Source organism: Martes martes, assembly GCF_963455335.1.
Source record: "Martes martes genome assembly, chromosome: 13".
In the NCBI taxonomy this organism is placed as follows: Eukaryota; Metazoa; Chordata; class Mammalia; order Carnivora; family Mustelidae; genus Martes; species Martes martes.
Window position 1 is genome coordinate 66,165,897 of NC_137901.1, and position 15,671 is coordinate 66,181,567.

The 15,671-nt window shown below is 43.5% G+C and overlaps 1 protein-coding gene across 4 annotated transcripts in view; it reads right to left on the reverse strand.

The window, feature by feature from the left end:
* Positions 1-15,671, reverse strand: part of LOC308354676 (immunoglobulin lambda-1 light chain-like) — a gene marked incomplete at its 5' end in the record, with an annotated part of 1,188,495 nt that overhangs the window by 564,428 nt on the left and 608,396 nt on the right. Inside the window, 2 exons of one of the 4 annotated variants that reach the window (XM_080822270.1) lie at positions 10,387-10,682; positions 10,840-10,920. The exons of the other annotated variants lie outside the window; for them this stretch is intronic. Coding sequence (XP_080678396.1) covers positions 10,387-10,682; positions 10,840-10,885 — 342 coding nt within the window. Of the gene's footprint in view, positions 1-10,386; positions 10,683-10,839; positions 10,921-15,671 lie in introns of those variants that run through there. 4 annotated transcript variants of the gene reach the window in all.

The following is a 15,671-nucleotide window of genomic DNA, read 5'->3' on the forward strand; positions in this document are numbered from 1 at the left end:
TTTTTCAGAGTCCATAGTCTCTCATGGTTCACCTCCCCTTCCAATTTCCCTCAACTCCCTTCTCCTCTCCATCTACCCTTGTCCTCTATATTATTTGATATGCTCCACCAATAAGTGAAACCATATGATACTTGACTTTCTCTGTTTGACTTATTTCACTCAGCATAATCTCTTCCAGTCCTGTCCATGTTGCTACAAAAGTTGGGTATTCGTCCTTTCTGATGGAGGCATAATACTCCATAGTGTATATGGACCACATCTTCCTTATCCATTCATCCGTTGAAGGGCATCTTGGTTCTTTCCACAGTTTGGCGACCGTGGCCATTGCTGCTATAAACATTGGGGTACAGATGGCCCTTCTTTTCACTACATCTGTATCTTTGGGGTAAATACCCAGCAGTGCAATTGCAGGGTCATAGGGAAGATCTATTTTTAATTTCCTGAGGAATCTCCACACTGTTCTCCAAAGTGGCTGCACCAGTTTGCATTCCCACCAACAGTGTAAGAGGGTTCCCCTTTCTCCACATCCTCTCCAACACACGTTGTTTCCTGTCTTGCTAATTTTGGCCATTCTAACTGGTGTAAGGTGGTATCTCAATGTGGTTTTGATTTGAATCTCCCTGATGGCTAGTGATGATGAACATTTTTTCATGTGTCTGGTAGCCATTTGTATGTCTTCATTGGAGAAGTGTCTGTTCATATCTTCTGCCCATTTTTTAATATGATTATCTGTTTTGTGTGTGTTGAGTTTGAGGAGTTCTTTATAGATCCTGGATATCAACCTTTTATCTGTACTGTCATTTGCAAATATCTTCTCCCATTCCGTGGGTTGCCTCTTTGTTTTGATGACTGTTTCTTTTGCTGTGCAGAAGCTTTTTATCTTGATGAAGTCCCAGAAGTTCATCTTTGCCTTTATTTCCTTCACCTTTGGAGACATATCTTGAAAGAAGTTGCTATGGCTGATATCAAAGAGGTTACTCCCTATGTTCTCCTCGAGGATTCTGATGGATTCCTGTCTCACGTTGAGGTCTTTTATCCATTTCGAGTTTATCTTTGTGTACGGTGTAAGAGAATGGTCAAGTTTCATTCTTCTACATATAGCTGTCCAGTTTTCCCAGCACCATTTATTGAAGAGACTGTCTTTTTTCCACTGGATATTTTTTCCTGTTTTGTCAAAGATTATTTGACCATAGAGTTGAGGGTCCATATCTGGGCTCTCTACTCTGTTCCACTGGTCCATGTGTCTGTTTTTATGCCAGTACCATGCTGTCTTGGTGATCACAGCTTTGTAGTAAAGCTTGAAATCAGGTAACGTGATGCCACCAGTTTTATTTTTGTTTTTCAACATTTCCTTAGCAATTCGGGGTCTCTTCTGATTCCATACAAATTTTAGTATTATTTGCTCCAGCTCTTTGAAAAATACTGGTGGAATTTTGATTGGAATGGCATTAAAAGTATAGATTGCTCTGGGCAGTATAGACATTTTAACGATGTTTATTCTTCCCATCCAAGAGCATGGAATGGTCTTCCATCTTTTTGTGTCTTCTTCAATTTCTTTTAGGAGTGTTCTGTAGTTCCTCGAGTACAGATCTTTAACCTCTTTGGTTAGGTTTATTCCGAGGTATCTTATGGTTTTTGGTGCTATAGTAAATGGAATCGATTCTCTAATTTGCCTTTCTGAATTTTCATTGTTAGTGTATAAGAAAGCCACTGATTTCTGGACATTGACTTTGTATCCTGCTACATTACTGAATTGCTGTATGAGTTCTAGTAGTTTGGAGGTGGAGTCTTTTGGGTTTTCCATATAAAGAATCATGTCATCTGCGAAGAGAGAGAGTTTGACTTCTTCCTTGCCAATTTGGATACCTTTTATTTCTCTTTGTTGTCTGATTGCTGTTGCTAGGACTTCTAATACTATGTTGAACAAGAGTGGTGAGAGTGGGCATCCTTGTCGTGTTCCTGATCTCAATGGGAAGGCTGCAAGCTTTTTCCCATTGAGGATGATATTTGCTGTGGGTTTTTCATAGATAGATTTGATGAAGTTCAGGAATGTTCCCTCTATCCCTATACTTTGAAGCGTTTTAATCAGGAACGGATGCTGGATTTTGTCAAAAGCTTTTTCTGCATCAATGGAGAGGATCATGTGGTTCTTCTCTCTTCTCTTATTGATTTGTTCTATCACATTGATTGATTTGCGAATGTTGAACCATCCTTGTAACCCAGGGATGAATCCTACCTGGTCATGGTGGATAATCTTTTTAATGTGCTGTTGGATCCTGTTTGCTAGGATCTTGTTGAGAATCTTAGCATCCATATTCATCAGTGATATCGGTCTGAAATTCTCCTTTTTGGTAGGGTCTTTGCCTGGTTTGGGGATCAGGGTGATGGTGGCTTCATAAAAAGAGTCTGGAAGTTTTCCTTCTGCTTCAATTTTTTGAAACAGCTTCAGGAGAATAGGTATTATTTCTTCTTTGAAAGTTTGATAGAATTCCCCAGGGAATCCGTCAGGTCCTGGGCTCTTGTTTTTTGGGAGGTTTTTGATCACTGCTTCAATCTCGTTACTAGATATCGGTCTATTCAGGTTGTCAATTTCTTCCTGGTTCAATTTTGGGAGTTTATAGTTTTCCAGGAATGCATCCATTTCATCTAGGTTGCTTAGCTTATTGGCATATAACTGTTGATAATAGCTTCTGATGATTGTTTCTACTTCCTTGGTGTTAGTTGTGATCTCTCCCTTTTCATTCATAATTTTATTAATTTGGGCTTTCTCTCTTTTCTTTTGGATTAGTGTGGCCAATGGTTTATCGATCTTATTGATTCTTTCAAAAAACCAGCTTCTAGTTTCGTTGATACGTTCTACTGTATCTCTGGTTTCTACCTCGTTGATCTCTGCTCTAATCTTGATTATTTCCCTTCTTACGTGTGGAGTTGGTTTGATTTGTTGTTGATTCTCCAGTTCTTTAAGGTGTAGAGACAGCTGGTGTATTCTGGATTTTTCAATTTTTTTGAGGGAGGCTTGGATGGCTATGAATTTCCCCCTTAGGACCGCCTTTGCTGTATCCCATAGGTTTTGGAGTGAAGTGTCTTCGTTCTCATTGGTTTCCATAAATTGTTTAAGTTCTTCTTTGATCTCCTGGTTGATCCAAGCATTCTTAAGCAAGGTGGTCTTTAGCTTCCAGGTATTTGAGTTCCTTCTGAACTTTTCCTTGTGATTGAGCTCCAGTTTCAAAGCATTGTGATCTGAGAATATGCAGGGAATCATCTCAGTCTTTTGGTATCGGTTGAGCCCTGATTTGTGACCCAGTATGTGGTCTATTCTGGAGAAGGTTCCATGTGCACTTGAGAAGAATGAGTATTCTGTTGTTTTAGGGTGGAATGTTCTGTATATATCTATGAGGTCCATCTGGTCCAATGTGTCATTCAATGCTCTTATTTCTTTATTGATTTTCTGCTTCGATGATCTGTCTATTTCTGAGAGAGGCGTGTTAAGATCTCCTACTATTAATGTATTCATATCAATATGACTCTTTATCTTGATTAATAGTTTTCTTATGTAATTGGCTGCTCCCATATTGGGGGCATAGATATTTACAATTGTTAGATCATCTTGGTGGATAGTCCCTTTAAGAATGATGTAGTGTCCTTCTGAATCCCTGACTACCGTCTTTAGTTTAAAATCTAATTTATCTGATATGAGAATCGCTACCCCGGCCTTCTTTTGAGGCCCATTGGCGTGAAAGATGCTTCTCCATCCCTTCACTTTCAGTCTAGGTGTATCTTTAGGTTCAAAATGGGTCTCTTGTAGACAACATATGGATGGGTCCTGTCGTTTTATCCAATCTGCAACCCTGTGTCGTTTTATGGGTGCATTTAGGCCATTCACATTGAGAGTGATTATTGAGAGATACGTTTTTATTGACATTGTGTTATCTTTGAAGTCTTTCTTTCTGTCGATTGTCTCTATATTTCTGTTCAATGCTATTCTTAGGATTTTTCCTCTTTTATAGAACCCCCCTTAATATTTCCTGCAGTGTCGGCTTGGTGGTTGCATAGTCTTTCAAGCCTTGCCGGTCTTGGAAACTCTTTATCTCTCCATCCATTTTGAATGTCAGTCTTGCTGGATAAAGTATTCTTGGCTGCATGTTCTTCTCATTTAGTGCCCTGAATATATCTTGCCAGCCCTTTCTGGCTTGCCAGGTCTCTGTGGACAGGTCTGACGTTATTCTGATGGGCTTTCCTCTGTATGTAAGGAGGTTCTTTGTCCTAGCGGCTTTCAAGAGATTGTATCTACAATTATGATTCCTCAATTTTACTATGAGGTGCCTGGATGTTTTTTTTGAATTTATAATCTTGGGGGGGGACCTTTCTACTTCTAGTACATGAACACTTGTTCCATTCGCAAGGTTGGGAAAATTTTCATGAAAAATTTGTTCCACTATATCTTCTAGACTTCTTTCTTTCTCCTCCCCTTCAGGGATTCCAATAATTCTGACGTTGGAACGTTTCATGGCATCATTTATTTCCCTGATTCTGTTTTCGTGGCTTCTAAGCTGTTTGTTCCAGGCTTCCTCCTGATCCTTTCTCTCTATTTGTTTGTCCTCCAGATCACTAATTCTATCTTCTGTCTCAGTTACCCTAGCTTTTAGAGAATTTAGATTAGATTGGAACTCATTGAGAGCGTTGTGAACCTCATCCCTGGTGGCCTTCAGCTCTGCCCTAACATTATGAACCTCCTCTCTGGTCGCTTTCAATTCTGCCCTAATCAATTCTGTTTGGTCATCCATAGCTTTCTCCAACCTAGCTATTGCCTGGATAATTGTTAGCCTGAATTCTCTTTCTGACATATTGTCTATGTTGATAGCCGTTAGCTCTGTTGCAGAAGGCCCATCCTCTGTATTTTTCTTCTGTTGGGGATTCCTCCTCCTAGTCATTTTGGTGAGAGATGACTGGACAGATGTAGCTGGGTGTATTGACCGTGGTGCAGTCAAGGTGCACCCTGGAACGCTTCTGAGCACTCAGGATTCCCCACCCAAATGAGAGAAAAAAGAAAAGAAAAAGAAAAAAGAGGGAGAGAGAGAGACAGGAAAAAAAGGGAAGATAAAAGTGAAGGTTCAGCCCAAATGGGCCCCAGGGTAAGGTTTATGACGTATACAAACAAAAACAGACAAACAAAAAGACTGATAAAAGTATATGACGAGAGAAAATATATATATATATAAGCAAAAAAAAGGAGGAGCCTCGTCAAGAAGAACCCCAAGTATAAGATTTATATACTATCCAGACAAACATAAATACACAGAGACACTGGCTGAAGAAAAAGATGGGAGCATGGTTATAGATTCTCGGTGTGGGCGAGGAAGGTTATTTTGATTCTTCCTGGATGTATCTTGATATCTTTGTTAAAGGACTCAACTTTCCTAAGAAAAAGGGGGATTAAAAATTGGTTCACCTATAGGAGTAGCATTGCTTGGAGAAAGGGGGTTACCTTGAAGTTTAACTCTATATGACTATTAGAAAATAAAAATAAAAAAGGAATAAACTGGACTAAACTAAATTAAAAAATTTTTTAAAAATTAAGAAAATAGAAAAGCAAAAGAAAAACACATGTGTATGTATCAAAAAAATTCAGGTTAGAAGTTTATCATGGAATTTGATGTACTGGACATCTCACTGTGATGTTAAATAGGTTAAAAAATTATCTATATAAAAAAAGAAAAAAAAAATGAACCAGAATAGTGGGAAAGAATTAAAAATAAAAGTTGTATCTATGAAGTAGTGGTGGTTGTTCTCTTGTAGTCTTTTTTTTTTTTTTTTTCCTGATTTGTTTTCTGGGGGAGGGGGCTGCCACGTGGGTTTTCAGTCAATGATGTTCCCTGAGTTAAGTCCTCCCGACCCCCTCAAGGGGGTGGGCTCTGAGAAAAACGTTTTTTTCAGGTTTTTGTTCTCTGGAGGTTTTTATGTTTGTTCACTTCTTTTCTCTCGCCTTGACAGCTTTTGATGGTTTTGGGAGGTTTAGAGGAAAGAAAACTGCACCCCAACCTCCCTCTCAGAGAGAAGCCTCAGTCTGCTCCCTTGCAGGTGCTGCAGCCGCTGGGCCGCTGGCAGAGCAGGTTCTGAGTCGCGGTCCCTGGGGACGCAGGATCTCCTGCTTGTACGCAAAACCAAGGCAGCTGTGGCTGTCTGGGCAGCTCCAGACCGCCAGAGAGGTTCCAAGCAGCGGTCGCACACTGAGATTTTCCCGCTGGCTGGGGCTGAGAGCTCAGGGCTTGCGCGCACCTCTCCCAGGGGATTTTTTGGGGCGCGGCGCCTCCAGCTCTATCGGCTCTATCGCCGCGTGGGTCTATCACCGCGTGGGTCCCAGAACACCAGGCTGGGCGTTCGTGCACCTCTCTCAGGGGAGGTTGAGGCACGCACGCATCTCCAGTAAGGTGCGCGTTCTGCCGTCTGGTGTGGCTCCCAGTCCCTCACGGGAGCCGGACTCCACCCGTTCTCGGGCGCACTGGCGGCTCCGGGACAAAGACCAGGTTTCTCCGCCGCACTCTCCGGCTCAGCGCCAGGGGATGCTGCCCTGGGTCTGGGGACTTAAGCCCCTATCCCTATCCGCCCCGATTCCCACAATTTCCCCGCGCGAGTCTTTGCTCTTTTGAGTGCTTTCAACAAGACTCCAAGTTAATGCTGGTCCCCAGATGCCGGGCACTCTCGTATTGGGGTATTATTTTCCAGTCGGTCGCCTCTGGTGGCTCCCTCCCCCTTTTGTTTATCTTCCGATATCAGTCCGACGTTCCCACTCCACTTTACCTGCCCACTGGCGTCTTCTGGCCCCCGTAGAGATCCAGACGTGTATAATTCTGATCTCAGGCTGATTTCATGGGTGATCGGAGTTCTTTGGTAGGTAATCAGCTCACTTTAGGGTGCAGGTTGAAAAGGCGCCTCCTCCTACTTCCCCGCCATCTTGTCCTCCCTAATAGTCTACTCTTGACCATAAACCTTACTGACAACATACACAGTGGATTAACACATATTTATATGTTACATGTGTTGTATATTGTATTCTTGTAAAAAAGTGAGTCCAAATAGAAAATGTTGTGAAGAAGAAAATTAGGAAAATTAGGATCGCTGGTGCTGGTGTGTGGGGCCCTTGCAGCCCCTGCCTGACCAGCACCATGTGAGCCTCCAGTGAGGACGGGCATTATGCTGACCCAGTGCGTTAATCCTCAGCCAAGTATATCGGCGGGCATATGGTTAATGCACAAGAACCTGTGCATGGTCACCAGCCTGCCCTAACAATGTGGCAAACAGACATGAACTGCACTCAATTCCTCAACCTGCAAGCCGCCTCTGCTGAGTGGGGTTCATGGAGCCTAGCCTTCCCTTGTTATCAGTTGGAGAGGCAGCAGACAGGAAGTAATGTTCAGATTGAAGAGATCTTCACTGTCTCTCAGGTCAAATCCATCAGTACAGCAAGATCTGAGTGAATAGGGAGGACACCCACCCACTGTGGAAGGGGATGGAAGCCTGGCCCAAGGGGTGGAGCATGCTGAGAAATGCCATCAAATGGACCTTCACCAAGTGAAGGTATTGACCAGAAGGCTGTGTGGTGACGTGGTAAACCCCATGGAAGGATCCCTATCTCTCTCTGTCTACACCTTAAGCTTTTCCTTACTCAGTAGGGATGTCATACCCATCACTGTTAGCTACATGATCAATTCCAACATATGCAGTGATTATACTTGCTGTAGACAGTGATTTCTTTTTCTTTTTTTAAAGATTTTATTTATTTGACACAGAGAGAGAGACATCAGGGATGGAATACAAGCACGTGGAGTGGGAGAGGAAGAATCAGGCTTCCAGCTGAGCAGGGAGAAGATGCAGGTTTGATCCCAGGACAGATGCTTAACAACTAAGCCACCTAGGTGCCCCAACAGTGATTTATTTTTCAAAGAGAGTTAAATCACACACAAAAAAAATTCTTCATATTTATCCCTGTGGTTTTCATTTCTGACTCTTACAATCATTTTGTAGATTCGTATTCTTTCTGGAATCACTTCCTCCTGCCTGAAGGAAGTCCAGTAGTATTTCCTGTGTTATGGGTTTGCTCATGATCATTTCTGTCCGGTTGGTAGAGCTGAAAAATTTTTATTTTGCCTTCATTACTGAAGGACATTTTCTCTGGATAAAAAATTAAAGGGTTTCCTTTTGTTTATTTCTTTAGTATTTTAAAGATGTTAATCCATTGCCTTCTGTGTGCATTTCTACACATGAGAGATCAGTCTGAATCCTTATCAGTGTTCCCCTGAACCAAGTATCTTTCCTCTCTGGGTGTTTTTCACACTGTCTCTTTTTCTCTGCCTTAAACAATGTGATCTTGATGGGGGTTGGGGTATTCTTTTGTCCCACACACCATATTTCTTGTGCTTAGAGTTTCTCAAGAATTTGTAAACTGTAGGTACTGAATTTTCATAAAATTTAGGACATTTGTGCTTAATAATTCACCAAATAATCTTTTCCACTACCCCACCCTCACTCCCTGGGTTCACAATCACATGTGCATGACATTGTTCACGTTTTCCTACACTGAATGCTGCTCTGCTCACCTATAAAGTCTCTCTGTGCCTTTCACTTGCCTTGTCTGTGCTGTGTCTTCAGATTCCCTCACAATTTTCATCTTGGTGTGTCTGCTGGTGATCTCAACTCTTGTGTTTGTGATCTGACGCACTGTTGTTTTCATGTCTAGCAGTTTGATTAGGATGCTTTCATTTTCTTCTCTGTCTCCTCTTAGCATTTCAATCCTTCAAAATAAATTTGGGTGAAAGTCTGGAACCTCATCCTGACTTCCATGCACAGCCTTGTGTCCTTCCTGCAGCTTCCAGACCTGACACCCAGGACTGCCTGAACTGAATCTCAACCTAAGTGACTCTCTCCCACCGTCTCTGTCTCTCTGTGCATCACAGAGAAATGCACACATACACACACATGACATCTGTGTCCTATTAGATCTGAATGCTCTGGAAATTCCCAAGTCATGCATCTTAGTAGCTGTAGCTCTTTGTTGTTAAAAGGATGTTATTTTAATGGTTTCTTCTGGATTTGCAGTCCTCACCTCCTACCTTATCAGAGTTCATCCCAGTGACATGACATCACTCACATGGAGGATGAGGACATCATAACATGGTCTCAACTCCCTCATTATTTCTGCTCTCAACGTCATACATTTTATTCATTCCTCCATTATAAACACATTGCTATTGTTTTTCTTTAAGCACATGATTGTATTTATAGATAGTAACCACTAAAATTTGTTTTATGTTTATCCATGTAGTTATGATTTCCCCAAGCTTATTATATTTGTGTAGACTCACATTTCCCTCTGTCACCCTTTCCTTCTGTCCAAATGGCGTCCTTCACTGTCCCCTGTGCTGAGGGTCTGTGGGTGATCAGTTCTGGGAGGTTTCCAGTCTGAGAAAGGTTTATTTTGTCCTCACTTTTCAATGACATTTTTGTCAGTAAGGACCAAAGATGACAGATATTTCGTACTAGAATTTGTAGACGTATCTCCCTTTTTTCAGTTTCCCAGTTTACATAGTTTCATGATGAGAAGTGCGCTCCCATCACAATGCTGGTTCTCTGTATGGAACACAACTCTCCTCTCTGGTTGTGAGAGTGTCTGCATCGCTGGTTTGTAGCAATTTCATTATGACGTGTGCTGTGCTGCCTCTCATGTTCCCAGTGCCTGAACTTTGTTGAGCTTCTTGGATACATTGGTTCCTGGGTTTCACAATTTGAAAACTTGGTGGCTGTTTTTCCTTCAGATATGTTTTCAGTCACTACCCTCCCCCTAACTGTCTCTGCCTCAGTTACTCCAATTACACATCTTTAAGTGGAAAGAAGCTGTCCTCCCTGCACTGGGACTTTCTTCAGTTTCTCCAGCTATTTCACTCTGTGTTTCATTTTGAATGGTTTCTATTGCTGTGACATCAGGGTGACTAGTTTCTTCTTTTGTACCATCTAATCTGCTGTCAATCTCCAACTCTATATTTCTACATCTTAGAACATATGATCATCAGCTGGGGAAGATTTAAAAGATTTGGCCTTTGGAAAATGTTTTCTATACCTGCTTCTAACATATTCAGTCATTCATGCATTCACATCCACAGATTAAATATAGTTATAATAAATGTGTCCTTATCCTCTGCCAATCCACCTCTTATAGAACCTGTCTGAAGGTGTGCGAGGAGGGTCAGGTTTTGAATCTCAGATGTGGGATCCTAGGCCAAACCTGCTCTCTGCTCTGTTCATAGTTCCCCTGGGGCTGCAGGAACTGAGAAGGGAGAAGGTGGAAGGGGTTTTTGTCTCACTTCCCCATCTGCCTGTGTCACTGTGAGGAGCATTACTAGTGCTGTCATAGGACTGACAGTAATAGTCAGCCTCGTCCTCAGCCCGGGTCCCACTGATGGTCAGGGTGTGTGTGGTCCCTGAACTGGAACCAGAGAATCGGTCAGAGATCCCAGAGGGACGCTCAGTGTCCTTATAAATGACCAGCATGGGTGCTTGCCCTGGCTTCTGCTGGAACCACTGTGCATATTTTTTGTTCAGTACTTCTCCAGAGCAGGTGATTGTAGCCGTTTGTCCCAGGGACACAGACACCGAGGGAGACTGAGTCAGCACACTGGAGGCCACAGAGCCTGAAAAGACAGAAGAGGAGAGGTTGGTGTGAAGTTCAGGGGCTCCTACACTGCGTCCCCATAATGAGGCTGCTCTGGGTCTGAGCTCGAGTTTTGAGGCAGGCTCGGCTCAGGTCCTGCAGGGGCTGAGCATTTGCAGAGGGTCCAGGGACAGCACCTGTGCAGAGAGTGAGGACGGGCAGCAGGAGAGGAGTCCAGTCCATGGTGGAGATGCCCAGAGCGCTGCCTACTGAGATCCCACAGCACGGCTGGTTCCACTCCAGCCTCTTTTATTCCTTTCTAGGTCCTTGGGTCAGTGATTGTTAGTACTTATGCAAATTTCCTCCCCTTCAGGGACTCCTAGGTGATACACCAGTTGTGAGCTCAGAACATGTGATTGAGGAGGAAGAGAGGAAATCCTAGTTTACTCCAAGCAGCAACCAGGTTAAAAAAAACATCCTTGACAAAAACATCTGGGATCAGTTACCTTCCTGACATCTGAACATATGATAACCAAATGAAACTACTCTGTATGGGGTCTGCCCTTGGCTCTCTCTGTGGTCTCTCAGGAGCCTGGCCATAGAACTGGGCTGGGTCCTCTGAGAGATGCAGACACCTGTTCAAGGAAAAGTGGTTCAATGTCCTCATTACCTTCCTCCTCCAGTACTGTGTCCCCACTGTGTCCCCCTGAGGCACTGTGATCCCATGCTTCCCATGTCATCAGATTGTGGAATTTTCTCATCAGAATGTTTGTGCATCGTTGTCTGTGAGAGTCTACTTCTTAAGAGACCATCTGCTTTTGAAGATTGATCACAACGTATAGTGTATTGACAAGTGATGATTTCATCTCTCTGACACCCCCATCCCACAACAGACCAGCAATTTGATTGTCAGGACATTGATTCCTTTATGATTCTTCATCAGTGTTTTATGTATTCATGTGAGTTGTATGAGAAATCATGACTGACTAAAAAAGACACTTTTGAGCTCTATGTGTTGTTAGGGTCCCCAGAATTACATTTTCTCTCATGAGTGATTTTTAGAGCAAAGCCAGCATCCTGTAAGGGAACTGGGTCCTGTCAGTGCACAAGGACAGCCCAGGGACCAGAGCTGTGGCCTCAGGTAGTGAGAATCCCTTCTCTCTGGAGACAGTCTCACAAGGAGGCTGTGGACACTCATTCCAGGGACCAGGGTCTCCGAGTACCAGCCTTTCATCCCTTGAGACCTTCCTGAGCAAAGGAGCTGAAGCCCCAGGTCTGACTTTGCCTGGACATGGGGATGGAGAGTCAGAAGGTGAGTGGTCAGGATGTTCTCAACATGTCCAGCTCAGATGAGTCAGCTCCCAGAATACTGGTGCACAGAGCAGGGAGCTGCATTTCTCATGTGACGCATTCACTGTGTCAGGAGTCCTGTCAGTGTCATGGGTGTTACTGTGTGTCTGACCTTCATAGCAAGGTCTCTTCAGCAGCTGGAGAGGGAGTGATTACCCTTGACCCCTGCTGAGCCCCAGGCCTGGTTTTCCTGTGATGCTCCCTCTGGGCAGCCCCAGCCTCTGTCCTGCTGCTCCTGCTGTAGCTCTGCCGCCTCCTGCTGGTGGAGAAGGACTCAGACCAGGAACTAATTTCCTGCGGGTCACCCCACACCTGTCACCTGAGAAAGGGTGTGGACCAGGGTTTCCAGCCTCCCACAGGCAGGTGCCCCCCGTCCTGCCAAGCCCAGCACAGAAGATCACATACAAGGTGCAGGAGGCTGGGCAGGTGTGATTCCTGTTTTTGCCCCAGGGTTGAAATGCCATGGCTTAGCTTGTGTCTTAGTATAAAAAGAAGAGTGCAGGGTAGAGTGTAGTGCGTTGGAAAATGGTCAAATCCAGATAAATCTGGATTTGTTGTTTCCCCCACAGGTGATGTCCCATTGCTGCCTGTTTCCTGTGTCTTAAGTGTCAAGATTGATGCTTCCACATCCCAATTAGTGCAGATTGTCGTAAGTGGGAACAGATGATGTTTTGGTGTAAAGTTTACTTGTGCACATAAATCTGCATTATTATTACTGTTATTGTTGTTGTCATTATTATTATTATAAAGTCCTCAGGGCATAGCTTGACCATGGCAGGAAATAGGGAGGGAGGGTGAGGCCAGGCTGGGCAACAGGGCTTTCTGTTCCTGACTCACTGCCATCCCCATCCTTGCTGTTCTCTAAAGGAGCCCCCGCAGGCTGCACATGGGTTGTCAGCAGGTCTGTGTCTGAGTCGTTAAAAGGAGTTGCAGAATCTGTGGACAGAGGAGGCTGTTTGACTGTGCACGGGCCTGTCCTGGGTCCTTCTGACTGCTCTGTGTTATTGCTTGGTCCTCTCTCTGTGCTCCCCTAGCAGGTGGGGTTGCCAGTGGTGTCCCAGCCATTCTACAAGAGGCACAGAGTCATCTGAGGTCCACAGTGATTGCAGGTTCAGGGGACTGTGGGGATCATTCTCAGGGGTTCCTCCCCTACAGCATCCCCTGGGCTGAATTCAGGGTTGGGGTAATGCTCAGAGTATTGTGAGGCCTGAGCCTGTGGGCAGGCCTGAGGGCAGCATCCAGGCAGAGGGTAGGGTGGGGAGCAGGAGAGGGTCTAGGCCATGATAAAGACCCCATAATTCCATCTCTGAACCCCAGTTGGAGCCTGGCCACCTCAGGCCTCCCTCATGTCCTCACTTGTCCACTTAAAGATATTCCTTCTCCCACTGGTGGAGAGAATCTCTGTGCTTCTGGGTTTCATCAATCTGGTTCACGTGGAGCTGTGCTCCCCTCTGGGCTGCAGAGGGAGCTCTTATCACTGTGTGTTTGAACATCTTAAAGTCCAGGGAAGGAAGGGACATGTGGGGGCATATCTAGTCCTGTTCTCATGAAATGTGCACTCAGATTATTTCTTCCCTTCTCTCTGTATGTAAAATACATAACACAAAATATCCATCTTAATTATTTTAAAGTTTCAATTCATCTTCCCAGATTTTCTCTGTTCCCTGTGAATGTTACATGACTCACACTGTGGAGCGGAGTTGGGTGAGAATTGTCCTAAAATGTTGCTAGATCTCAGTGTCATTTCCTTTACTGAAGTTTCTGATCGACAGCATCCACTTGGGTGTTGCTGTGACATTCAATCTGACAATCCCTGTCTTTAATCATGGTGTTTAGAGCATTTTGTGAATGTGATTGGTAATATCGTTTCAATATAGCGTCTTGCCTTTATATTGTTGTTGTCCCATGTGGTCTTTGTTCCCTCTTCCCAGGTATCTTTTTTGGATTAATGCAGCATTTGATATGATTCCATTTTACCTGCTTCTTCTGCTTTCAAGTTATAACTTCTTTCTGTCTTATGATCAGTAACTTGCGATAGTCCACATTCTGATGATGCTGCCATGTTACATGGAATGTAAGCACCTGATAACATCCTTCTGTGTCTCACCTCTCAGCATATTCACTGTGATTTTCCTACATATTACTACACCTCTGTTAGAAATTTCAATATATATAGTTACTATGTTTGTGTGGACAGTGATGTATCCTTTAGAGAGATTTAGATAATAAAAAAGTCTTATGTATCCCTTTAGTTATCATTTCCAATTTTTACATTGATTTTTTAAAAAGATTTTATTTATTTACTTGCCTGAGATAGAGTGAGAGAGAAGGAGAGAGAGCGAGTGTACAAGCAGGGGGAGCAGCAGACAGAGGGAGAAGCAGGCTCCCTGCTGAGCAAGAAGCCTGATGCCCCAGGACACTGGGATCATGACCTGAACCACAGGCAGAAACTTAAATGACTGAGCAAACCAGGCATCCCTTACATTGATTTTGTAGATTCAGATTCTTCCTGGAATTGTCTCCCCTGCCTGAGGGATATTCAATTACTTTTAAAGATTTTATTTGTTTATTTGACATGAGAGAGAGAGAGAGAGAGAGAGAGAGAAAGAGGGAGGGAGAGAGAGAGAGAGAACACAAGCAGGGGGAGCAGGAGAGGGACAAGCAGGCTCCCTGTTGAGTAGGGTGTGCAAAGCAGGGCTCCATCCCAGGACCTTGGGATCATGACCTGAAGGGAAGGCAACACTTAACCAACTGAGCCACCCAGGCACCCTGTGGGATGTCCATTTACTGCTTGTATTTTCGGTCAGTTCATGAGCAATTGTGTCAGTTTTTGTGTATGTGGAGATTTTTTATTTAGATTTCATGTTTGAAGGATATTTTCCCCATGTGAAGGACAGTTTTGTCCTCTTTTCAGTAAAGATGTTAATCCACTTTCTCTCCCTGGCATTTCCACCAAAGCAAAATCCACCAAGGCAAAATCTTTCTCTTCCTTCCCCTGAGTGCAGGGAGTCTTTCCCTACACTATGGTTGCTTCCTTTTTTTTTTTTTTTTTCCTTTTTAAAGATTTTATTTATTTATTTATTTGACAGAGAGAGCGAGAGAGCAAGTGAGAGCAGCAGCAGAAAGAGGGGAGAAGAAGGCTTCCCACTGAGCAGGGAGCCTGACTCAGGGCTCAGTACCAGGACCCTGATCATGAGGTGAGCTGAAGGCAAACACTTAACCAACTGAGCCACCCATGCGTCCTGCATGACTTGTTTGTTAACATTAGTTTCTCTCTCCCTCTCTCTGTCTCGTCCTTTGTATCTCCATGTGTGTAACATTTGAATATACATGTAGGTGTATATGAGATACATGCCCTATTGGATCCGTATTCTCTGGAGAATCCTAAAGAAGGCACTCTACCAGCTCTTACTCTTCCTTGTTCAAATCTTTTGATTTTAATGTCTTATTTCAGGGTGGAATTCCTCACTTCTTAACTTATCAAAGTACTTCATGGCCCACAGTCATCCTTACGTACAATGAGAATGTGATAACATGATTTTTCTTTTCCTGTCATTTTTGCTAATATTGCCATATATTTAAGTTTTTACAGCCAGTATAAATCAAAACATACTGCTATTATTTCTGCTTAGTTAACTACATTTTACAGACATTAAGCTATAATTTATTTCTATTTATC